The 27,446-nt window shown below is 36.7% G+C and overlaps 2 protein-coding genes across 2 annotated transcripts; both read right to left on the reverse strand.

The window, feature by feature from the left end:
• Window positions 1–2,186: 2,186 nt before the first annotated feature.
• LOC132565688 (putative beta-hexosaminidase) lies at window positions 2,187–18,409 on the reverse strand. The gene is made up of 10 exons (XM_060230383.1): window positions 18,358–18,409; window positions 16,368–16,505; window positions 8,659–9,387; window positions 7,598–8,019; window positions 6,604–7,338; window positions 5,513–5,750; window positions 3,943–4,222; window positions 3,443–3,619; window positions 2,537–2,585; window positions 2,187–2,375 (listed from the first exon to the last, which is right to left on the reverse strand). Exons 1-10 carry the CDS (start codon window positions 18,407–18,409, stop codon window positions 2,187–2,189), a joined length of 3,009 nt encoding a protein of 1,002 aa, XP_060086366.1.
• Window positions 18,410–18,421: 12 nt separating this feature from the next.
• LOC132565689 (beta-hexosaminidase-like) lies at window positions 18,422–26,060 on the reverse strand. The gene is made up of 9 exons (XM_060230385.1): window positions 26,006–26,060; window positions 24,054–24,755; window positions 23,467–23,906; window positions 22,159–22,965; window positions 21,688–21,931; window positions 20,857–21,124; window positions 20,194–20,358; window positions 19,170–19,218; window positions 18,422–18,823 (listed from the first exon to the last, which is right to left on the reverse strand). Exons 1-9 carry the CDS (start codon window positions 26,058–26,060, stop codon window positions 18,422–18,424), a joined length of 3,132 nt encoding a protein of 1,043 aa, XP_060086368.1.
• Between the last annotated feature and the right edge of the window lie 1,386 nt (window positions 26,061–27,446).

Consider the following 27,446-nt stretch of genomic DNA (forward strand, 5'->3'; position numbering starts at 1 on the left):
TTTGGGCGATTTTGGGTTTTCAAAACCACCTCTCTTTGATATACACAGCTCGAGACTCCTAGTATTACTGCAACGTTGGTGACTAAGAAGGATGGGTAAATCTGACATAGGTACTTAATATGTCTTATTCTATATCTAAAGGCCATTTTGATTAGAGTGTCTAAGGTTATAGACTTAAGATAATATTACCCTTGCTTCTTTAACATTTCGTGTTCAAGAAGTTGTTCCTTGTGTAACAGAGGTCATTATTTATTTCAATACCTCCGTGATAATCTAGGACTTCTGGCTTAATAGTCTGACGCTCAACCGTTCGAGCTAGAGAGATTCTCTCTAGCCGAGCGGTATATTACAGCTATTATCTACCAAAGCTATCTTGAGTTACACCAATATCATTTCCTTTAAAGATGTCGAGAACCAACAAATGAACTTACAAAAGGGGTTTTTGAGACATGCATGTTGATTGGATGTATAGGAAATTCCTGTGGTCACCGACTTGTACTCTAATCGTTCGTGAGATATGGTGTTTTAGGGGTTCGATGGCCGTTGATATACCTCAACATAAGCTACTTTGACCAACATTTGAAATGACGTGTGTCTTCGATTAAGTAGAAAGCAACTATCTCTCCAAAACACCCAGTTTTAATTCCCTTGTAATTTTCTGTAATCTTTCTGCAAATATTTATTTTATTCCCGTGTTGTCCTCGTTCATTATCTTTGAATTGTAATTTTAACAAAGCAATGCCGCTAGACAGTATTTTCTTGACTTTGATGAACTGATAGATATCGGTTTTGTCGTATTTTATTCAAACACTTAAATTTGTCATGTGGATTTTCTTACTCTCATATACAACAGCCATATAAACACGGACACATGCACCTATCAATATCACCAGCAGACCTGTGCGCGATTGTCACGTGTTATCTGTGTTACGTAAGTCATGTTTTTCATTTTATTTTAAAATGGATACCACATTGGGAAAGTCTAGGTCGATGTTTATCTTGTGTTATTTGAGTTTGGATCTGACATGGACACCAGGATATGACGACATGTTAAACAGTGTCTTTTCCTGCTATTGGTTTGCTTACGCAACTCTGGTTTAGATCCGTACATAAGTAAACTGTATTTACGGTCCATCTCAAACCATTCCCTGTTGTCCGTCAAATTGATAGATTTTGTATTACGGTGTTATTTCTCACGATAATAAAGCTATGAATTTACATAGGACTAGTTGATGATTGATTCCTCATCAATGAGTTCGTAAAAGAGTTATTTTGTGACAGAGAATAACAGGTAAACGTTTTTATTTTATCCACGGCATAATCGATATCTACATCCTAGTAAAATCCTAGTAATGTCCTGCTCCCATGTCACAACAGAAGTGGCAACAAACCAACAAAAACACATTTTCAGCATTATATCGCAAATTATGTAGGTTTTCCAGGACTGAAATGGCAACCATCAAACAATCACCCATAGTTAATCAAGATATACTAGTCAGACAGCGTCAGTTACTATCGTTTCATTTGTAGACACCATACTTTCTAGATTTATAACTATCAACAAAGGAGATGTTTCGGTTACCTGTTACGATCAGTTTTGATATGGCCGAAATATTGGCACGTTTTGTTCCAGTGGTACTAGTAGTCAGTTTGAAGAGATTGGCACCAACTCCAACGTAAATGGTTTCAAGCAGAAATTCTTGTGACAAGAAATGTATTTTAAGAAGAGAATGAAGGAGTTCCTAGATTTCGAATATTTCCATCAAAGAAAACCTCACGATCTCAGGTCTGAAAATATTTTGTTTTAAAAGTATGATTATTATGTTTCGTTGTTATTATTGACATATTTATAAGATGTGTATGTGTGGAATTGAGATTTGAATTGAACCAGACGAAGACATCAATAATTTACATTGTATATTTTATTACAAAACTATTCTGAATTGTGTTTCTTGAGCTGTTGCATACCCAAAGGACGCGCACAGCTCGAGGTACACGTGCATGATGAGATGTAATGACTTTGTGTCTTAGACACGTTGTTCACGAGCAGATGTTGAGAGTGTAGCACTGGATGTCACTATCTGTTGCTAGGGCAACCACACATTTCTGAACCTTTCTACTCGATTTGCAGAAACATTGTAAGACACTGGATTGACGCGGTCCGTAAAAGACCCACTCGTAACACGTCAGCCCGTCACTTTGACTTTAGATTGTGTCGAGGATTTCCGTGAAGGTGTAGATAGAGTAACACCAGGAGTGGTTGGTTTGGAGGAGGAGGATGCAGAGGTTGGTCCAGTGCGTCTCATACCGGAAACGAGGCTCGGATTGTACATTATACCGTTAGCAATCAGCTGTGCTATGTATGCGTTCGGAACCTACAAAAAGTTAACAATGATAATTAAATCAACGTTGTGAAATACTTTTGTGATTGAACAAAAAAAAAAAAAATTTAAGTTGTAAAACATGATTTCCGAGGAGAATTTAACTTTTTTTCACGTTATTCTAACACACCATATGACATTTAATATCTAGTTACCTTGAGGTCTAGCCCTTCCATTTCACTGAATCTGTTACCGGCGGCATTTCTGTAAAGAGTCGTGAGGATATAATAAATGACATCGTCATCACAATGGTACTGATTCGTGTGTAAAGCTCGTCTATTATAAAGGACAATGCGGGCAAAACAAACATGGACATATTACTTACCAAATAGATATCATATTTTATTATTCACTTCCTTGAGTTTTTCATGTTAGAATGTAATACATAATGAAATCTGGAGGTTCTCCGAAAGGAAGACAAATTATTTCACCACAACAAAATATCTGAGATACTTGAAACGTATTATCAGAACACAGTGTATGAAAGGGATATTAAATAAGTCATCGTCAAAATAGAATTTGTACAAATGTTTTAAGAGGAAATGTAAATTCTGTGTTAGTCGTTTGAGAGAATGACATAACTTTGAAATAACCTAACTTTACGTCTTGGTCTAGGATTGAACGAGAATGTAAATTCTGTGTTAGTCGTTTGAGAGAATGACATAACTTTGAAATAACCTAACTTTACGTCTTGGTCTAGGATTGAACGAGAATGTAAATTCTGTGTTAGTAGTTTGAGAAAATGACATAACTTTGAAATAACCTAACTTTACGTCTTGGTCTAGGATTGACGCGGTCCGTAAAAGACCCACTCGTAACACGTCAGCCCGTCACTTTGACTTTAGATTGTGTCGAGGATTTCCGTGAAGGTGTAGATAGAGTAACACCAGGAGTGGTTGGTTTGGAGGAGGAGGATGCAGTTAGTAGTGTTAGTAGTTTGAGAAAATGACATAACTTTGAAATAACCTAACTTTACGTCTTGGTCTAGGATTGAACAAAAATGTGACTTTTGTATCATATCATCTTTACCCACCAACGCTTGATATTTTCACAACACTTACCTTGTCCTGAAGGTCAATGTTGAAATTGTGAGGTTCGTAATATCGGTGACGGGGCCAAGGTCAGCCCATTGACCGTTGGCTCCATACACCTGAGGCACCAGGCCAGGGTACTGGGTATCCGTCAATATTACACTTTTATTCTTTCCGTCAAAAGGATCGTAGAACTGGGGATCAACGCTGTAAGGGAAATGAACGGCGTTAATGAGCGCAGTAAACCCTTCAAACACTTCAACAATGATTGAAATAACGTTTCGAAATCGTATACTTTAATGTTAACAAAGCATTTATAACAATTCCGCTAAGGTAGGACAAATGTTCATCAAATCTGTATTTCCAAAAGGACAAACACGTAAGCTTTCATTTCCGCTTAAAATAAGTCTACTATTGGCCTCATTGTATGCAGACACATGCACTTCTCATTACTTAGAGACAAATGCAAAATTATAAAAATAATCTCTGCAATCGCAATAAAAATATTTTGAACTAGAGCTGTTACTTACTGAACACCTGGTGGCGGTATACGGTGTGGAATGGTGTATGCTTCGAGTCTCCTCAGCTCTTTATGACCGACAATGCTGGCGAACCTAACCCAGTCCTCGTTCTGAGCCTTTAGGTTTGGAGGGACAAATGGCATGGATCTATTAAAACGTCCCACATAGGAAGACTCCCAATCTGCCTTGTGCCACGCGCGCTCGGCGAAGGCCAACAAACGTGGGAACATCAGTCCAAACAAGTGGTCTTCGTTACGGATCTTTGGGGTCAGAATATGTGCTTGCATACCTTAAAAGGGAATAGCAATGTAGATAATCATTTTCATTCGTTCTTTATGTAATATCAATAGTTCTTGGAAAAAAACTTATAAAAATATGCCTTCAGAGACATGAGGAATTAGACCACCTACTGAGATGTAACGTTTAAGATGTAAACGATAAAGACGGTAGAATTAATATCGTTAGCTGTACAGAGAGGGTAGAAGTAATATCGTTTGCTGTACAGAGATGTTAGAAGTAATATCGTTTACAGTACAGATGGTAGAAGTAATATCGTTAGCTGTACAGAGATGGTAGAAGTAATATCGTTTACAGTACAGATGGTAGAAGTAATATCGTTAGCTGTACAGATGGTAGAAGTAATATCGTTTGCTGTACAGATGGTAGAGGTAATATCGTTTGCTGTACAGATGGTAGAAGTAATATCGTTAGCTGTACAGATGGTAGAAGTAATATCGTTAGCTGTACAGATGGTAGAAGTAATATCGTTAGCTGTACAGATGGTAGAAGTAATATCGTTAGCTGTACAGATGGTAGAAGTAATATCTTTTACAGTACAGATCGTTTGCTGTACAGATGGTAATATCGTTAGCTGTACATATGGTAGAAGTAATATCGTTAGCTGTACAGATGGTAGAAGTAATATCGTTTGCTGTACAGATGGTAGAAGTAATATCGTTAGCTGTACAGAGATGGTAGAAGTAATATCGTTAGCTGTACATAGATGGTAGAAGTAATATCGTTAGCTGTACAGATGGTAGAAGTAATATCGTTAGCTGTACAGATGGTAGAAGTAATATCGTTAGCTGTACATATGGTAGAAGTAATATCGTTAGCTGTACATATGGTAGAAGTAATATCGTTAGCTGTACAGATGGTAGAAGTAATATCGTTAGCTGTATAGAGAGGGTAGAAGTAATATCGTTTTCTAAAAAGGATGCATAACAAACTTTACAGGTCAAACGACTTTTATTGAACTAAAGGAAGTTTTTAAACTTTGTTGTAGTCAGTTTTCAAAAAAATAGTAGAATGCTTGTGTGCATTAGTTGCGGGAGTGTGTGCATGTGAAAAGTAGTACATTACTGACCTCATCTGACCTTAAGTTTCTACATTGAGGACAATATTGAGAACAGACACTAAACCCGTGTTTGAGAACACGAGATGAATAGAAAAAAAATCTTTCAACGTTTCTAAACTGATGTACAAGGGACATGATGTTGATATAGAACAAATAGTAACTTGTCATATGATATATCATTTAAACTCGTCACCGCCCTCACGTAAATCCTGTGGTACGTACCTGTGATATTTCCAGGATAATCCAGTGGTACACAGTCGTCAGTGTCAATACACCCGTTAGGTGTAAACTTTCCATACCTGAACTCGTCCGGATTAAGATTACAACAGCGGTTGTCAGGCAGGTAGTTGAACACTCTGGTGGCTTGGATATGTCGTATCGCCCAGTAGGCCCCGGGAATATGCGGGTCGGGTTCCGGGGCGTGATCTAAACTCACATAATCAGCGGGAGATAGAATCACCTGTAAAAATAATCGTGTATACGGCAGGCGTTAAGTATAATTACAATTTGACCACAGGTAGTACAACTATATTTTTGTCATTATCACCTTTTGTTTTTTTTTTCGTCAAAATAAATCCTTTACTCGTTGTACCTCTGGTGATATAGAGGACGAATTTAACTTTATCCTAAAATGTCCTTTTTACCAAAATCTGAGACGTAAATATATCAAACAATTCTATTACAGAAGTCAAAATGTTTTTAAGTTAACGATATTACTGAGCAAAAATAATGTAAAAGAATTATGTAATTTAGGGAAATAGTTATATTGTGCCTCAAGGAAACGCTTAGAATTTAGAAATTGATAGAACTACTTGTACACTACAGTATCATTGTAAGCTTACTCTTCATTTAACCTGATCTGTATAACATTCTTTCATATTTGTACCACATTATGTAATTATGTGTTTGTTATTTAACGTATGAGTCGCATGGTTCACGGAAATAAAATAAATAAAAAAAAAAAAAACTCAACACACGTACGTTATATTAAAATCATTTACGAGTGTTGTCAGGGCGAAATAGCGGTATAATGCAATTTAATGTTTTAGTTGACTGTACCTTATTCTAAATTTGTACTGAGAGTTGCGTTTCATTCAGGTGTCTTCTGTACAACTTTGTAAAAGTTATTGTAATCATGTCAGCATGGACAGATTGATAAGTAAAATCTCTTGATATCAAAGTTTCCTCGTATGTTTGTCGACTTAGAAGTAAAAGTTTTGTGAAAATTCAAAATAAAAATACTTCACTTGGTTTCACCTATTCTTCACACGTGCAGACATGGTATGTAACTTAGTGTTACCAAATCAGCTTACCTTGTAACCGACATTTGCCATCACCTGGGCTCTTTGGAACGTCATTGGGTCAAAAGAGTTGGTCAAAACAGGGTACAGGTCGATGTTACCAGGGAAACGTGAACGACTAAAGGGCACGAGGATCCCCCCTCTCTCGTCGTTGGTTGGCCAGGCACTGAAGAAATCTTCGACTCCAGCCAAGTTTACTCCCAAGGAGGACGATATGTTGGCCAGTCGCGTAGTGTAGTTAACCTTCATCAGCATGAATGGGTCCGGCCCTGTCAGATTCAGAGCATTGCAGTAGGTGGAGTTTATCCGGGTAGCGGCTGGGACATCATGGCCTCCTACATTAATTAATGTAAGTGGAGATTTTGCCCTGGCATGATACCCGATCATGGTCTTCAGGATTTTGGTATAGAATGCGTCCACAGTTTGTATACATGGGTTAATAACGGCATCACTGTACAGGTCTTCGGTCATGTAATTTACAGTGTCCGCAGGGTCAAAGATTCTCATGCTTTTGTCACCTGTTCTGTTTTCGTAAGATTTCATAGAAACGATTGCAGCACGAGCTTTACCGCCAAAATTTATCCATGGAATGATTTCTATATGTCGTCTTTTAGCGGCTTTTAGTATGTCCATATAATCTTTTCCCGAGTAAAATCCGGAACCGGAAGTTGTATTATCAGGTCCAGAGCCAAACTGACTAAAGAGACATGTTGTCTCATTCAAATCGTGACAGCGCCGTCCTCCGATCTAACAAAAAGAAAGTTTAACATTTAACGGTATCATTATATAAGACATTCAATGCACTGATAACCAGGGGTGGACGACATGTATTTCATACAATTTATGGTTTCAAATTTACTCATGTAGCATATGAAGGAATGTGACGACTAAACATCTGTACTTCCTTAAAACGAGGATTTCACTTAACGATCTTCAGGTATTTGCTATTTGAAAAAGTCAGTTAATTCAAGTAAACGTCTTCAATAAACAGATTGTTAGACGGTACCTGTGAAAGCTCGGGAATGTCTGGTATTTCAATTCGCCATCCTTCGTTGTTAGCAAGCTTGAGCTGGAGTTTGTTTAGCTTGTATAACGCCATCACATTCAAGAGTTTGATTATCGTGGTCTTGGGGTAAAAGTTACTTGCAACGTCAAGCATAACTCCTCTGTACGGAAATCGTGGTTCGTCTGTGATTTCCATCTCTTGAACGGTACCATCGAATGCGAGAAGACTGAAAAGCGTTTGGATGCCGTTGAATACGCCATGGACGGTGTTTCCTCCTACCTCTATCCTGGGGGGCGTACTCTTCACTCGTATAAGATACCGCTCAGGGCTCTCTGTGGCAGGCCGGTTTCTTCGGATGTATAGTTGTATAACATCCTTACTGCCTCGCTTCTTGTTCTTGATGCGGATTCCACTGATGGATTCTACAATTATGTAAAACATTTGAAATAAAAAAGTTTATCTCTTATTAACAAACTTTTTTCTGAGTCACCACACTTTTATCTTGTTCAAATATTTCCCAAGCTATATGTTTACTCGTCATCCATCATTCACACATCTTGATTTATGGAAGTAATGATATACATTTTAAAATACAATACAAATGGACATATATGTATGGTATTGTACCTCTCAACAACAGTGTAGATTCCGAACAATTTGTTATGACTGACGAGATCTAACCTAATAGTTGTCATCTTGTTGTTAGAGGTAATCTGATACCCAGCTAACAAAGTCACCATACTATTATCTATGATACAGTGTTTTGAATTTTGAAAGAAGGTGTTGAAAATTTTGATATCTAACAAGAAAAATGTCTACCTCATTTCTCTCCAAGACAGAGTTATAAATTATGGAGCAAGGGGAATAACTGTAACACATTTATGTCCAAACAGCACAGCGTAACACCTCCATCCTAAAAAGATTTTACATGCCGTTGACGATTATCGATGGCTCATATGTATGGAATCTTCGAATTGTGTTTGACGCAACTTGAAAAAAAATCAACAGCACCAATTGCATTCATAATGCCTTGAACAAAACGAACGCCGGTGTCCACTTACTTTTGAGATAAGTTGCCACTCCAGTCAGACGGCCATCCCGATCTCGGTCGATTGACCACTTGTTGTTGACCATAACTTTGCCTGGTTTGAGTTTCTGTTCCAGAGGGGTTGGGATAACTGAGTACTTTGTGGCATTAACAGCTGTAAAGTTGTACCCGGTATATCTGTTCCACAGACCAAGTGGAGTCCCGTACAAATCGGTAGGGACGCTTCTCATCCACTTCAGGAACGTATTGTGTGGTGTGACGAAAAGCGGGACGTCATTCTTGGTATTTTGTATGCTGGCGGTATGCGTTTCATTTGAGAGATACCAGTTAGGATAGACGTCAAACCTGCTGACGGCGGTGTTAGACGAGAGGAAAGACACATTGCGGGTTTCTCCTGGATTAAGGGGTTGAGATTGATAGGCTGGGTTTTTACCGACGTACGGCTGAAATTTAAACATGCACCCTTTTACGTGTGTAAGGGTAATATTCCCTGACAAAATAAGCCCACCTCCAAAATACTGCGCCGCGGACGTGTTGTAATACAGAGGCTGGATTAATGGGTTGTGACAGAAGTATATACTCCATCCAGATGCAGGGATCGAACTGTTGCCGACGTTAGCCAGAGAAATGTTTGCCAGGAAGGAGTTTCCGTACACAGGACTTGGAGGGTTGTGGCGGTCTACGTCATAAGTGATGGCTAAGTTCTTGGCCAACTCGTCGATGTCCACGGCAAGTACGATTACTACAACAAGAGAGATAACTCGTATACAAAATATCAAAATTACATCGTACGGAGGTACGCCCTCTCTCACATATAACACCTTACTTGTAGTACCGAACACACAACTCGTGTGTTTTCTTGTTTTTATTATATCTAGACTCCAGACGATTATCTTCTCTAAGAATTTAAAAAAAAAAAAAATCAAGCAATTGGAAGTTTAGATTGGTACTCAAAATAGTCATGTCGTTGACATATTTCCGTTTTGTGTCTTTGATTACTTCATAAGGTCTTATAAACGAAATTTGTGCGAGTTAGATTATTTTGATATTTTGTGATTTGAATGTAGTCGTCTAAGGTTTGACGCTGAATGTTACAAGTAATTATGTCGTTGTTGCGTGAATGATTTAAGGAATATAAATGTAATAACAATTCTGATCAAAGCGACTTTCTATAAGTCCAACGTGGTTGAAGAAAGGAGGTTATTTTTCCGTAAAGCTTAACATTGTCTATCGGTCTGGAGTCATTGTTCTCACCAGGAGGAAACTCGTATAACGTATCTTCAGATAGGATTGATATGTCCTTGGTTATCCCTATTGTAACTGTCTGCACGTGACATGACCTCATAATTAAAGGTTAACATTAAGTGAGATAAAGCAAGTGTATATGAAAAACTATAGATCTGTCATTCCAACCACAATCAGTGAGTCATTTCTGGGTAACATGGAAACTTTCTAAAGAGTGAAAAAAAAATCATATTTTTTGTGCAATCAATCGAATTAGAATATATGATAGAGAGAACGATCTGACATGCACTTGGTTTCGTTGACTTATAGGTTTAGGGAAAACGGAGCATATTAATTATTCTGTCCGATGTTAACGGGCCTCTGACAGGCCTAGGTATACTGCCTGGGGCTGTACGTGGTCCGGCGAGTCTCGTTATGTTGACATTACTTGGAGTAACAGCCATTAACAGCTGTTTGTAGCATGGCGCTTTCTATTGTTGTAAGGTAAATGTTTGGTGTAAATGTAAGGCACATGTTGTAGAACTCCCATTTCCGCCATTTAATATATAAACACACACGTTTCAACATTTTCCATTTTTCATCATACCAACGAAGTAAATTTTATAAATATTTTTTACATGCATGTTAAATGTCTTTTTTCCAAAAACTCGGAGTCAGCAGTTTACAAACGCTTTGAAAACAACACACACAAAAAATAGAAATGTCGGATTTGCTAACAAATCCATAGCTATTCTATAGTTGATATTTTACAGTTAACACTGTGTTAATAAATAAATGTGGATTGTGTTTTTGTGTTTGTTTAAATTCAAAACTTTATTTATTTTACAACAATTTCTAAACCGTTGTTATCCAACCTATATTAATCACGCTTGTTGGCCCGGCATAAAGCGCACGAAATCTTACCGTGGGAGGAAACCGAAGTATCGACACAAAACTCACGTGGTTGGGCAGGTGACCCCTTACTTTGATTTCTCACGTCCGCGCGGGGAATCGACCCTCGAATATTACAGTCACCCGACTACCCTTGTGATACCCTTGTGTACACCAAAATACAAGTGTACAAGCGAAGTAACTCTGACTCGTATACATCAACACTTGATTACAAAATACGTCACACCTTTTTGATTTTTTTGAAAAAAAAAGTTTAATGTATTTATGTGAATAGATTCATCTGTAAGAAAGTAAAAGAGCAATTTAAGTGTCGCGCTTCAGTGGCTACAATCTGTCACTTTCTTAAGACATATGAACAGTGAACACTGAGGAGTAAAGTGTACGAAAGGTGAAAGCAGTCAAACCGACAGATCGATTCCTCATCATTTCAGGCATAATTAATATTAATCTTGGTTGTGAAGAATATACGAACTAACGGTTAATTGTTGTAACACTTGAAGTCGACTCGGCCACACTTATAAATCACTCTGTGATGCATTGTGCTGCACTTCAGAATATATTTGTGAGAGTATTAAGGCCACATCATTTTAATATAGAATTTGGAAACGTCATCATTGGCATAACACTTTACCACAATTGATTTGAATAGCATGCAGCGGGACAAGCGCATATTTTTCAGTGGTGTTGCTACTAGCTACTTAAAGGAGACTTCGTCTCAAAATATCGAACAACGTTTGAAATGAAGATTAATGAGTGAAGTCATCTTAATGTTTCCTAAAAAATCCAAACCATTTCATACACAGGTATAATTAACAACTGAAGAACATGTATTAATTACACGCACGATAAGTCGCATTTTAAGGCGTACTAATATTCGTTTACATATTTACACAACCTACCAAGGTTAATCATCTGACCAGGCCATGTATGTGTGTCTGTTCTAACTTAGGATGATAAATGCCTGTTATACGATGTATACTTCGTAATGACAAGAATAGAACATACATTAGTAAGTGAAGTATTAGAGAAATCACTCAAATAGAACACGTCACTTTTTACGAAACGGAAACAAACAGAACAACAGGAACTAAGTGGACACAAAAGTAAAAATAAGAAAAAACATCAAAAACTGACGGAACACGAAAACAAAAGGAACGAAAACAGCAGGAACTGATGGAACACGAAAGCAAAAGCAAGGTAGACAACGACAACTAAGAAAACAAAAGTAAGGCAGACGACAGGAAGTGAGGGAAAGTAAAAACAAAAGTAAGGAAGACGACAGGAAGTGAAGGAGAGTAAAAACAAAAGTAAGGAAGACGACAGGAAGTGAGGGAAAGTAAAAACAAAAGTAAGGAAGACGACAGGAAGTGAAGGAAAGTAAAAACAAAAGTAAGGAAGGCGACAGGAAGTGAAGTAAAGTAAAAACAAAAGTAAGGAAGGCGACAGGAAGTGAGGAAAAGTAAAAACAAAAGTAAGGAAGACGACAGGAAGTGAGGGAAAGTAAAAACAAAAGTAAGGAAGGCGACAGGAAGTGAAGGAAAATAAATCAAAAGTAAGGAAGACGACAGAAACTGGGGGAAAGTAAAAACAAAAGTAAGGAAGCCGACAGGAAGTGAGGGAAAATAAAAACAAAAGTAAGGAAGACGACAGGAAGTGAGGGAAAGTAAAAACAAAAGTAATGAAGACTTCAGGAAGTGAGGGAAAATAAAAACAAAAGTAAGGAAGAAAACAGGAAGTGAAGGAAGTAAAAACAAAAGTAAGGAAGGCGGCAGGAAGTGAAGGAAAGTAAAAACAAAAGTAAGGAAGAAGACAGGAAGTGAAGGAAAGTAAAAACAAAGGTAAGGAAGCCGACAGGAAGTGAAGGAAAGTAAAAACAAAAGTAAGGAAGACGACAGGAAAGGAAGGAAAGTAAAAACAAAAGTAAGGAAGACGACTGGAAGTGAAGGAAAGTAAAAACAAAAGTAAGAAGACGACAGGAACTGAGGGAAAGTAAAAATAAAAATAAGGGAGACGACAGGAAGTGAGGGAAAGTAAAAACAAAAGTAAGGAAGACGACAGGAAGTGAAGGAAAGTAAAAACAAAAGTAAGGAAGAAAACAGGAAGTGAAGTAAAGTAAAAACAAAAGTAAGGAAGACGACAGGAAGTGAAGGAAAGTAAAAACAAAAGTAAGAAGACGACAGGAAGTGAGGGAAAGTAAAAACAAATGTAAGGAAGGCAACAGGAAATGAAGGAAAGTAAAAACAAAAGTAAGGAAGACGACAGGAAGTGAAGGAAAGTAAAAACAAAAGTAAGGAAGACGACAGGAAGTGAAGGAAAGTAAAAACAAAAGTAAGGAAGACGACAGGAAGTGAAGGAAAGTAAAAACAAAAGTAAGGAAGGCGACAGGAAGTGAAAGAAAGTAAAAACAAAAGTAAGGAAGACGACAGGAAGTGAGGGAAAGTAAAAACAAAAGTAAGGAAGACGACAGGAAGTGAAGGAAAGTAAAAACAAAAGTAAGGAAGACGACAGGAAGTGAATGAAACTAAAAGTAAAAGTAAGGAAGACGGCAGGAAGTGAGGAAAAGTAAAAATAAAAATAAGGGAGACGACAGGAAGTGAGGGAAAGTAAAAACAAAAGTAAGGAAGGCGACAGGAAGTGAAGGAAAGTAAAAACAAAAGTAAGGAAGACGACAGGAAGTGAAGGAAAGTAAAAATAAAAGTAAGGAAGGCGACAGGAAGTGAAAGAAAGTAAAAACAAAAGTAAGGAAGACGACTGGAAGTGAAGGAAAGTAAAAACAAAAGTAAGAAGACGACAGGAACTGAGGGAAAGTAAAAATAAACATAAGGGAGACGACAGGAAGTGAGGGAAAGTAAAAACAAAAGTAAGGAAGACGACAGGAAGTGAAGGAAAGTAAAAACAAAAGTAAGGAAGACGACAGGAAGTGAAGGAAAGTAAAAACAAAAGTAAGGAAGACGACAGGAAGTGAAGGAAAGTAAAAACAAAAGTAAGAAGACGACAGGAAATGAGGGAAAGTAAAAACAAATGTAAGGAAGGCAACAGGAAATGAAGGAAAGTAAAAACAAAAGTAAGGAAGACGACAGGAAGTGAAGGAAAGTAAAAACAAAAGTAAGGAAGACGACAGGAAGTGAGGAAAAGTAAAAACAAAAGTAAGGAAGACGACAGGAAGTGAAGGAAAGTAAAAACAAAAGTAAGGAAGACGACAGGAAGTGAAGGAAAGTAAAAACAAAAGTAAGGAAGACGACAGGAAGTGAAGGAAAGTAAAAACAAAAGTAAGGAAGACGACAGGAAGTGAAGGAAAGTAAAAACAAAAGTAAGGAAGACGACAGGAAGTGAAGGAAAGTAAAAACAAAAGTAAGGAAGGCGACAGGAAGTGAAAGAAAGTAAAAACAAAAGTAAGGAAGACGACAGGAAGTGAAGGAAAGTAAAAACAAAAGTAAGGAAGACGACAGGAAGTGAAGGAAAGTAAAAACAAAAGTAAGGAAGACGACAGGAAGTGAATGAAACTAAAAGTAAAAGTAAGGAAGACGGCAGGAAGTGAAGCATTTTGACTACCTTTGACAGTGCATTTAGATTAGATTGTTATTTTCACGAAAGTGTATTAAAAAGGGCAATATGTAAGCTAAATAGTTCAAATTTCGAACCGAACATGTACTGATATTACTCCTAATTACAAAGTCGAAAGCTAATTGTGAGATAATTTCTGGTTGAATTCCATTTCGGTCAGTTCATTTTCTTGGCGTAAGTAAACCCCAATCCACAGCTATATATACTTTTTGTAAACATACATTATAGGTCTACACAAACAGTTCAGGATTCCCATCGTTGTCACATCCAAATGTCACGAAAACAATGTCTTGTGTCAGCATATCGGCACGAATCGGTCATATACAGTATCGACGAGTTTTAAACTCAAGCTTAAGTAACAGACCATGTGTGTAAGATAGACCTGTGGTAAAATAGCCGTTGCTTTGTATTTAATAGCAACATCTTTTCGGAATAGCCTTTGCCTTGTATGCTATAGAAACAGCGGACCATTGTTGATTACGTGACAAGTTGATTGATGTGCAGACGAACATTATGACACGTTTTTACGTAAACGTCATAATCGCTGATCAACAGAACAAGAATGATGATGATTTGTTGACGAGGTAGTTACGTCATGCTGGTCACACGTATGTTTGATGTCATCAGTCTGGTAGCGATGACAGACAACAATGTACCTGTCAAGATGGGTTTATTCTGTCTGGGGTCGTTAATAGATCGATATTGGTGCTTCTAACTGTACTGACCTGATACCACTCATTATCGTCCTGTCATTTTTACAATAATAAAACGTCTCCAGAACACTGACGTTCGAGACAATATCCGACAACGGAAGGAGTCGTGGAGACGGAAAAGCTGTAACTAACTTACTAACTAAGTAACTAAATACAATAGCTTTAAGCATGTACCATAGAGAGAACGTATGTTTGAAAATTGAAGGATTGGATTATGCATGAAATCAAAGAGAAAGAAATATCAATATGATCTCCAAGTTAGTTTTTCCTATCCCAAACAAAATATATTTCTGTACATTGTTGTTAAATTATGAAAGAAATATATAAAATTGAAATACGAACTTAAATACCCATCTTTAATATTACCGTACATCTCTAGATGTATAAAATTTAATTCAAACGTAAAAGGATCAGAATAGTATCTAGAAATAACAAAGAAATCTGTGGGACATACGAGACTGAAGTTTTGTATCGGTTTAATATATATCCTTAACGGTATATGTCCTAGACCCATATATTTTTGGTAGCTGTATACAACATACCTATCTCCTCTGCTCGTAATCTACCAACTAAAATAAACTATAACTGGAGGAATTTTTCAGGTTTCACTGGCTCCAACTCTGAGAACAATAATTTAGCATCTATGACTGCCACCTGCATGGAATTTGTCTTTATCCAGTTTGCATTCACAATTCCCAGGAGTGCTAACTTACGACAGTTCAATATTATATTTGTTACTGTTATAATACATCTGTTTATTAAGTGAACCAACCTAGCTTTGTTTATGTTAGTGTTCCTACTCTGTAATCGCTAATTGACCATGAGCATGCTTACTGTATCTTACTTCTGCCTACCATATGTTCTTCCACTATTTTCTTCTTTCCCTAACAGACGACAATTAGGTTTTACGTGTACTTGCATGTCTATCAATACACGTCACTTGACGTTACGTCCCCGTAAAACTTGTGTGAGCGAGACACGACTTAAATTAGAAAGAAACGGCGACGTTTGCGTAAAAAATAATTGGCACTTCACTTGAGTTATTGGTAACAGAAATGTCAAGTATGTGCCAATGCGTCAATATACCGACAGAAAATAAAAGCTATAGAGTTAGGTGGACATTCAAAGTGGATACCCAAATACAAATGTATATCGCAAGAACAAAAGGAAAGGTTCCTGACCATATCATTCCTTCACCCTCCCATTAAAGTACAGGTAATATTGTACATCTTCTTTCTTTTGGGAGAGTCATTCACTCTGGTAATACACATGGAACTTTAAAAATATTTTCGAAAATGCTCCAACTTACCGACATGCAATGCCGCAAAAAGTAGGTAGATATATGTATTGACCATCGTGGTCAGCTTCTTGTCTGGCCGGAATGGCGGACGGAGTGATCGAGTGTACAGGTCGGTCAGCGTTAAATACGTCCAGTTGATGGCTTGACCTCAAATGCTGATGCGTCACATTGTCTTATTGTCTCTTGACAGCTCCATAAATAAACAAAGTTCCGGGCGGACAACTGACCATCAAACCATCAGTGACGTCATCAAACGTCCAAGGCTAACTGTCCAGTACTGCTCACCTCTATCATTTGGTGCACGTAAGAGAAAGGTACGAGCAAAAACCTGTGTACAATTATGATGGACTATGTTTTGAAATGCGCACTTAGCGGACTTTTGATGACGTTGCTGTCAATTACCAATTGTGACCTTCATTTTTATCATAACGTATATACATCGTTGTTATTGTTAAAATGAGTGTATATACATATAAACGTTCTATTTTTAGAATGCGTATTCACTGTGCCATTAATACAATACCAAAGCTAAAGTAATTCAACATCTTATGTAACTAATATAAGCGTTAACTCATGGTAACAAAGAGACTGTCGATACTTCTTTGTAACCAGACACAAAGTACCAGAACTATATTTCAAAAAAATCAATTATGAGATTAATACACCAATTTGTGTATCGAATAAAGCCGATATTTTTCTTTAAACTTCTTTTCTCTGCATGTTCAGTCCTGGTACAAATGTATAAAGCTGTGCTAAAAACTATATGATCCTATTTTGTATACATCAATTATATCTGATACATACATGACCATGCGTTTTCGTTAATGAGAATTAGTGAAATAGATATCTGTTTACGAAGCTGGTATAAATATCATACAATGTCAACAGTATAACATACAGGTAGATCGTTCAGGGGATTTAGTATTACTGATATTTACTATTGTGTTAAGACATTGTTGATCATGATTTGGATATGGAATATGATGTAATGTTACTGTGTGTTCCTCGTCAAACTATCCTATAATATTACAGTTAATAGAACTGCCACAGCCCTTCACTATAGTATTTCATCTCGGTGAGAACTCCAAGTTTACTGTTCATATTTGATGTTAGAAATATTGTGATTCGACATTGAATTGTTAATATGTAATATAGTAACAAAAATACAAAATAAACAAATAATCTGAAGATTTTGTAATCTAGTTATTTAATAAATGATAATAGAGCCTTTGTTTATACCAAGAGCTGAAACCATAAAGTTTTAGAAAACCCGTGGTCGTTTTCTTTAAGATTCAGGCTAAACAAAGACGGAAATACACATTATGTACAGAACGTTCAAATAACATCTAGCCAACGAATTTTGTTTTTTTTTATTCCCAATTGCTTAGATCCGGTTTGTTGAGATCCAGTTGAATTTGTTGAGATTCGGTTTGCGATATCCGGTTTGTTGAGATCCAGTTGAATTTGTTGAAATCGGTTTGTTGAGGTTCGGTTTGTTGAGATCCGGTTGATTTTGTTGAGATCCGTAAGTTAAATCCATTGAAGAAGCTCTAGGATGGCATTTTTCTCTCTTTTCTTTAATTATAAACAATGTATTCTCTGGCAAAATGAAAGTATTTTAGACAAACAAGAAAATAGCGGTTGGCGGCTTTAAGCAGGCCTCCCGGTTTAACCATTAATAACACTTCCCGTTGAATGTCTACCGTTTAATTATGGATGTTTCACAAATAAAATATCATCAAATAATTAATTCATGGTATCTGTTGATATTGGGAACTGTTCTTTAGGTTGCTCTTAACAAAGGATATCTATCTCAATGACATATTGATGATTCTTTTTCACTCAGTGAGAATTGTTTTCACCAAATCAGCTAAAACAAAAGAGGCGACAGTTAACAGCCGGGGTATATCTGTATGTACGAGGTAGCGGTAGACAGCTGTATATATAGTGACAAACAGAACCAATGATGGGCCTATGGAACGATTAAGTTAACTTTTACCATTCATTACTAGACGTACAATGGATTCTTTATAAAATGCTGGAACGTCCATTCTCGTTCTATATTACAATTGTGTATTTCTGAATATGTCTCTGTTGCTAGTGGCTACTTGGTTTTGTGAGGTAGAGTTTAGACCTTGACCACTGACGGACTGGTTCGCCATTGAAGCTGCTAGCAGTCTTAGTTGCCTTTCCCAACGATACTGTTCCACAATCGCTATCTGTAGCTGCTGTTGTGCTAGCAGCATTGGCTTCCGTTCACGGAAGGCTAGGAAACCAGTCCGGTTAAAGTACCTTTGGAAATCTGTGTCGTAGAACAATGGCAGGTTATCTGTGATTGTGAAAGATAACTGTCCAGTAGGGTCGGAGATGTGACCAAACATCAACTGTATTGGAAAAGTTAGCGCCGGGCTTCTTGTAAAATTGTGCATAATAGCTCGATGCTCACTCGCATAAGGGTCAGGGTGCTAGAAATTAAAACAAATGAGAAAATATGAAAAATCCTCGTTATACCGATTAAAGAATTCAAACAAACTAGAAAATGTGAAATATTCTCGTTATATCGATGAACATTTTCTAATGAACTACGTTGTAATAACAAATTCAACTTTCGTGTATAAACAAATGAGTATAATTAATGACTTCCTGTAACAATGTGAGTATATGTACTACACCAGTTTACAGAATCCCGGGCATTAAATATCATTGTAATGACGTAACAATACCACTTTATAGAATCCCGGGTATCAAATATTATTATATCGCAGTCTAAATCATAAAAAACACCGTGATGTCACTATTGTAGTTACTTACAAGTGTTGACATTCGCTCCACTCTACTAAATCGTGAGGAATCGTTGTTCCTGGAAAAGTTCAATGATGCATAGAAAACCTATGTATGATGTGGTCTTAATGAAAATAGGAAAATTCAAGTTCAACAATACATAGACAACCTATGATGTATTTTTTGGGGGAAATCAAGGGTGTTTGATCGTAATTTAAATTCGTTCATCGTGTATACTCATTGTTATTTACAAATTATTCCTTTATGCATTAAAACAGTGTACAAAGGTAATGATGTATTTTCAGAAATGCAGTAATACATATACTCAAAAACAATAAGCTGACCATTATGAGTACGATATTATGAGTAAAAACCACAAGTTCTTATAGGATTATATGATATTGACGAGATGTTCACGTTTTCTAGAATCATACAAAAGTCTGTTGTGATAAACCAGCAGAAATTGTAGGTTAATTTAATGTGCTGAGTTAGCAATTCAACACACTCAAATAATAAACAGATACGATAAAAACATAAAGGCCACTAAGACAATATATCTGGAGAACTACCTATTGCAATATAATTGTGTTCTCGTATTCAATAGCTTGTCATTTTTCTTCAGTTGTTTTGAAACACCTGCAAAACTATTTGCAGTTTTCCAGTTAAGCATACTGAGAGAACATAAAATAAAGTCCTTAGATGTACAATAAACACAGATGGCCTCTGTTGTCTATTCTTTCCATCAGTGAAATCTTCAAGACTCTGTGTGTGTATATATTCATACGTTTTTAAAAAATATTCTGTCCGTAATTTGAATAATAACGGTCAAAGCTAGAACAAGAAGAATCTTTCCGCAGATAAACATGTACATGTTAAGCCAGAGGCTAATCTACAACATGTTCTTCTTGTTAGTAGAATATTTATGTGTTAATTAAAAATTACATATTAACAGCAGTGTATCACAGTTAGGATATGAATTAAAAATAGTCACAAAATGCATAGATTTCAAGTATACGGCTTAAGTCAGTTAAGCTAGTAGACGTGAAATTTTTACCTAGTCCTGAATTCCAGTACCATTCCCCTGTACACCTTACTGTCAACAATGTCTTCAAAGTCAGCCATGAAATCTGTCTTCACTTGAGCTATGAAACCTGGATAGTCGGTCAACCAAGATACAGTGCGATCAGGGTCGTTTTCATCTGCAGTGGCATTCTTCAGGCTATAAAATACATTTAAACAATATAAAGTCGGATACTAAAAGTGTGATTAATAAATCTGATTCCCACTGCCAAATTGAGGATTAGAAAACATCAAAGAGAGAATAATATACACTGTAATAGATAGGTAAGACTTTTATAAACAGATATCATTTTGCAGAGTTCATTAAGAGAAGGTATCCCACCCTATGTTTCATCAAATACGACTTAAATGAAGACAAGCATCAATATCCTTCGCTAACACGAGGCAAGGTGTAGTAGTCAAAATAGTACTTCCCGGAACTAAGAGGGGCACATCACATATTTTTGTAATCAAGTGATGTTGGTTTGTTTTGACAGCGCTTGAAGAAGCCCCATTACTTGACGATTTATCAATAGTTATACATACCGATTATTAAACAGTTACCTGTTTAAGATATCGTGATAACATGTAATCTATATTTTTATTTTATCTTTAAGATAAAATGATTTGAAATAAGACTTCAGGAAATGTTTCTTACATGGCTCCGGGAGGTGCTAAGTAATAGCTGACCTTGAACATGTCAAGTTTCGGAAGTATTTTGGCTCCAAGTATAGCTTTGAATTTCAGGAAATCTTTCCTTTCTTCAATTTCTGCTTCCGTCATATTTTTAAGGGGTCTCTTTACAGTGTTTTCCCATGAAGCACGATGCCATGCTCTTTCTGCGAAGGCGATTAACCGTGGGAAGAGGAGTTGGAACAGGTAATCTTCATCCAACACTTTTGTTGTTGTTATTGTAGCCTGCATACCTATTGTTAAAAATCATTGTTGTTGCTTTTAGAACATATAACATATTTCTATATCTTAAATCGTCATATAGGCACCTGTTCTATAATTACGTAATCATATCGAAGTTAATTTTGATATCATCATACCCATATGTACTTAGGCGTGAATATGTACATGCTGTGGAGTTAATTAGCGTGAAACATGTTGACCCTTTATTTCATCACATATTTCCATAACACGTAACACGTTCCAAAGAAACCCATGCCTAAATAACAGATGCCTTTTTTCAACTCATACTCTTTCTCGAGATACCACTTAACGTCATAATGATAATAACTAAGAAAACGACGACAACACATATGTAATATGTTGAAATAGTTGTTACGACTGTGCTGTTGGTTAAATAATCTTGATTTTAATATGAATCAATAAAATAAAACAAAACGTGATGTAAACATGACCATAAGCACGGTCTTAAAATGACCACATAAGACTGAATATCCAGACGTAAAAACACAAAATAGAATATTGTGTATCTTTTTGCAAAACCATTCCTATTTTCAATGCGAATATATCAAAGTACCTAATGGCCCCTGGTCCGTTGGATCCTCAATGCATACAGGCGGTGGTTGATTGTGTGTGAATCTATATCCTCCTGGGCCAGACGTAGGACATGCATACTTCGAGCAACACATGGCTTCGGGCCAAGTTCCGTATATGTCTTCAAGTGGAATAGGTGCTTTTCCATAAGGCATATCTCCCGGAACGTGTGGACCAGGTTCTTCTTTGATTGACAGGTCGTGTATGTCATGCATGGATATTATTGACTGGAATGGTGAAGCCGATTGTTAGTCGATCGGAATGATATAATCGATAGGTAATAAGTTTTTCCTAGTACACTAGGGTGAAATAGTGTTATCTTACAATATCACTAAGCTGCATAAAAATGTCAAAATATGTAGTTGAAATATGCGTTCTCATAATTAGTAATCGATTTTATTTTAGAATGATGCTGATTTGAGGTATACATTGATGCCCCGAAGGGATCTTTTACCTTGTATCCGTTTTTCTTAAATGTCCTCAACTTTGTCTCTATGTCCATCGCCGTTATGTTTGTGGTGTTTGACGGACGCATGTGAAGTCTGGTCAGGAACATGACTCTGGGATCCCTATGGGTCACAGTGAACCGGAAATTCTTTGGGTACCACTTGCTGATATTGAAAGGCACAAACCAGTTAGGACAATCGTTTGGGTCGAGGCATTTGTTCGGGAATGCTGTAAACATGTTATCATAAGCGTTGATGACAAGGTCATTATCGGTCGCAACTTTTGACAACATTTGTGAAAACTGTACCTTCCTTCTGATGTATGGGTGTTTCAAATTGTTGGTTTTGTTTCTCGCATTACACTTATCAAGCCATGCCTCTACATCCGTGTCCTCACCACCAACTCCGAATGTCTTCAGAGGGTAACCGGCTTCAGCGTGATATGATTTTATAGTAGATATTATGTTTCTGATAAACCTTTCTGTTTCCACTGCACACGGATCTACTTTTCCAAGTCTAAAAAGGTTTGGTTTGAGTTGAGATGTTTTATCCAACGTTGGTAAACTCCAATTCATAGTGTTGTCGTTGGTGGCTTTACTGTAGGCCCGCATGGCTATTTCTGATGCTCTCATGTTCCTGTCAAAACTCCACATCGGAATTATTTCAATGTGTAGACGTTTCGCTATAGAGAGGAGTTCTATATATTCCTTAGCAGTATAATAACCCGACCCAAGCCCATTTCCAGAAGGATCTGATCCCAACTGAGAGAACAAACACGATTCTTCAGCTTCGTCGTGGCATCTTGTCGAACCAACCTTAAATCAAATAGATAGAACTTAAATGTTCTAATGTGAAAGTAAATACATAAAGAAAAAACCCAACATGTCAACGTAATCATAATCCAAACTTAAAGTTCAATAAAACTAGAGCAAAATATGAGCAAACGAAAGATTTACATAAAGGCTTCTGAAATCATACAAGGAGAATAAGACCAGGTTTTCCGGAAGAGTAAGCGTCTGATGCTCCATCGACGACACCTGTCATGTAAACATTGGTCAATCAAAATAAGTAATGTCACGTTTTCAAATGAGAACAAGGTTCAAAACGGAATAAGTAGGCAAAGTAACGGACATCAAACACGTCCAGTTTCATAAGAAGAATTGAAACTGAAAGTTATGGATTCATATATTAATTCTGATAATTGTCTTGACTACGGTTAATATACCATTTCCATTTAACTTAATGTAAAAAGCATGCATCTATTTCACACATGAATGATTTCACCAGGTATACTACTTCCGGCCAATACAACCTACCGTATGAAAATGGGACATTGTTGTAATCTCAAGTCTGACACCGTAATCGTTCGCCAATAATAGCTGGAGCTTGTTGAGTTTCAGAAAAGCCATCACATGAAGTAATTTTTTCAGTGTTGTCATATTAATAAAGTTAGATGCTGTATCAAGTTGAAGTCCACGGTACTGGAACCGCGGAGAGTCAACAATCTTCATTTGAGGAACTGCCAACTGTCTGCCAAGTTTTGGGTGCTCTTCCTTCTCGATCAGATGTAAAACTGTTTGAAACCCATTTAATAAACCATGGGTGGTATTCCCTACGATATGAACGTAAGAGTGATCGGCACTTATGGTAATGTTATACCATTCATGGTAGTTCTCAACTGCAGGAGCAGCTTTCAGCTGGAGAAGTATCACATTATGTAGCAGCGGTGTTGTAGTTTCAGTCATATCCAGTGTACCTGTCGAAAAAAATATATAAAAGTCCTTTCTTTGAAAAACAACCATAGACTAGAGATATTTACAACAATATGAAATTGTATAATAGTTAACTTTGGTATATTATCGTACTGTATTCAGGTAACAATATTCTCAAATGCACCACTTACTTGTAAAATATTCCATTAATACAGATATCCGTGCATCATTTCTTGAATCAATTTTCCAGGTCGAGTTCATGTATACTTTCTTCTGTGGTGATTCATACTTCATACGTGGTGTCGGGATAATGTCACCCTGTGTTGTTTTAGGGTAGATGTTTTTCACGAGGCCAGAGTAACGGTTAGACAGCGATACTGGGAGAATAGGATCTCGTGGAGGATTTCTTGTGTACTGGAAAAGGTTTTGGAATGGTCCAACAAACTCTCGACTTAAATCAGCTTTCGTATTTTGAATAACTTTTGCCGAATTAGTTGTGTTGGCTATGTAGAAGTTTGGGAAGATGTCGTATTTACCAGTAATAGAGGCTGACGTTAGAAATGTTATATATCTACTTCTACCAGGGTTGATTGTGCCAAATGAGTTTGGATCGGGAGTGAATTTGTACATGCAGCCTTCAATGTGTGACAAGGAAAAGCCACCGCGTCTGGTTGGAAATTCATACTCCCCAGTGTCGCTGTCGAATCGTTTGAATTCTATAAGATTTTCGTGACAAACGTAAAGACTCCAGTCACCGCTGTGATCTATTGACGAAGTTCCGTTATTTGTGAGAATTATTGCAGCATAGTAAGATCCTCCAGGGTTGTGGTTGATCAAGTAGTACATTACCCTTACGTCTTTCGCCAAAGTCTCCACATTGGCTGACGTTGTTCCTGCAAAACAAGACAAAATTATGAACTATAAATCGTACCAGGTGATCGTATCGCAGTTTGCGGAAGGAATTTCTTGATATACATAAAGACATTATTATATAAGGATTTTTTTCAGATGGTTATTTTTTTTCGTGGTTTTACCAAAAAATACAAACAAATATGATGCATTTTTCAAGAAATTCATGGAAAAGACTTCATTATTGATTTTTTGTGAGGCATTGATTATCCTTGATTTCGTGAATATTCTCAATCCATGAATTCATATGTCCATGAACTGTTACAAATAGTAAAAGCAGATTCATTGATCTATTGCATTTATTCACAAAATTAACTGCCCACTAAATAGGTTTTTTGAAAAAAAAAGCTTGATAAGGAAACATCATTCATAACAATACGATCGCTACTAAAAGTTTTAGAAAAAAGAATGTGGATAGGATAGTATTTGAAAACAAAAAATTTATAAAATGCATGTTATAATTTCAAGACCTTTACAAGGGACACAGGTGAACACTTTCTAACACATTTAGAAATAGATACATTTTCAGTATAGCATAATATTTTAAATTGCATCATTACATTTGCCTTAAAGAAAATAATTAATGTTAATAGTTTATATCACTTAAAAATATGTATTTTTGTCCTTAGACATTTACTAGAATATTTAACAAATGGAAAACGAGTGTAATAGAGATGTGACGGTCGATTGATATTGTACATGCCTTCAAACGTAACCACAATATCCCTTCCTGGTCAAGACAGACATTTTAAGGTTTGACAGAAACACATTTCAGAACGGGATAAAAAGTAGAAAACAATAACGACGCCCTGTTCATGTTTGCGCCGAGACAATCAACCATCAGTGTTCTGTTTGTTTTTTTTTTCGTTGTGATGACTGTCATGTTTTAAACAGAACAGAATATATCCTGTAATCTTAGCTTTCATTCTAGATAAACAACATAATCTTACGACACCAGTCGGTAATATTTTGATGACGTTTTTTTAACCTAAAGAGAACTTAACCAGATATATATGCAATCATTGTACTTGGAGAAAATTAAAACAGCAAAAGTTGATAAAAAAGACAAAAATGAAACGTTTCAGATGTTTTATGCGCACTGTGTGTTTTTCATAATCTCGGATATATTACAACTAGACAAATGTTTCTTTTATACATTTTCATACCTGTTCAATTGATATGTACATCTGTATATCACAAGTTGTAGGAAATAACAATGTATCTGACGACTTACCGACTACGTGCACCAGAATCAGCAGACAGAGGGAGCCACTCGTTTGTAGTGCCATGATAGAGGGAGGAGTGAAAAAGATGGAGTAAACACAATACGTTAACAAGGAACTCGTCTATTAGTCAGTCTTATGTCACGTGACGATAACAAGACAGGTAAATTGAAAATTCTTCTAAGCCAAGTGTACCTGACCATAGATAATAAGCATGTGATAAGATATTTTACCTGATTTCTTTTTCTCCCATAAAATCATATAATGTTATCTTATAAAACTGATATAGCATCAATTCACAGGCCGCCGAACGTGATATCATTACTAACGGATTTAATTTGACACTGGACTAGTTTACATCGAGATTCTAATAACAAGGAGTTACTGTGACATTTGACATATCGAATATAATACAGACCATACTGATCTTTGAACATTTCGAAAATTTCATGTTACAAATATATGAATACTGAATGTTACTTTGAACATTTAAAAAATTGAATCAGAATTTGGTTATTCACTCACTATGCTGAGTTCGTAGACTGCTGACATACGTTATAACGCGGATTGTATCCTATTTAAACCACGCGTATTCTTTTTAAGTTTCAAATGATTCTAGTTTTGTTCCTCTACGTCTGACGTAGGACAGTATTGTTTCAGTTGGCAGTTACACATAAATAAATATATTGTCATTTGTATTCCTCTTTCTTGTTTAGAATCGAATGTCTACAGAGCCATTCGCCGCGGGATAATGGCAGATGATACTGAAATGGGTATCAAGATTCCAAGCAAAAACAGCTGATAAGCTGAGCACACAGAAGTCTTGTATTACAAACTACTAACACCAAATTTAGAAACCAACAACATGATAGATTTTCACATCATCCGTATACTTTACCTACAACGAAATCATCATGGACAGCTTTCCACCAACCTGTATAATAAACGTTAACGTTTTAGTTTCCCTTGTGTGGTTTTATCATTTCTAAAGAGCTACACCCCAGCTTCCATAACCTATGGTGTTATGGCAGCTGGGATGTTCCCTATTTAATGCAAGATGTTGAAAGAAAAGAAATGATATCATAACATACGAGAAATGCAGGTTCATGACAGTAATGGTGATATTCCTTTACGGTCACCATAGTGATCTCATTGGGTTAAATTATATTTCGTCATGCGATGTGAAGTTGGACGTGTTAAATGCCCGATAGAATGCCTGGTGATTGGGCTCTTGTATACCATTCTGGAGCATGGCATTACTGGCTTGGATTGAAGATCCTGGTATCAGGTTGGTATTTACTTCGTAGTCTACAATACCACATCCTCGTATAACCAAGGTAGATAGTGATTTTGTTCAATCTTTTTCAAGTGGTCAAGAATCCCTACCAGATACAGGCATAATATTGCAAAATTATGCCGTGCGAAATAAATGTTCGTATGCGGCAAAACTAA

Source organism: Ylistrum balloti, unplaced genomic scaffold, assembly GCF_031769215.1.
Source record: "Ylistrum balloti isolate Yb309-2 unplaced genomic scaffold, AGI_CSIRO_Ybal_v1 Utg369730, whole genome shotgun sequence".
Taxonomy (NCBI): domain Eukaryota; kingdom Metazoa; phylum Mollusca; class Bivalvia; order Pectinida; family Pectinidae; genus Ylistrum; species Ylistrum balloti.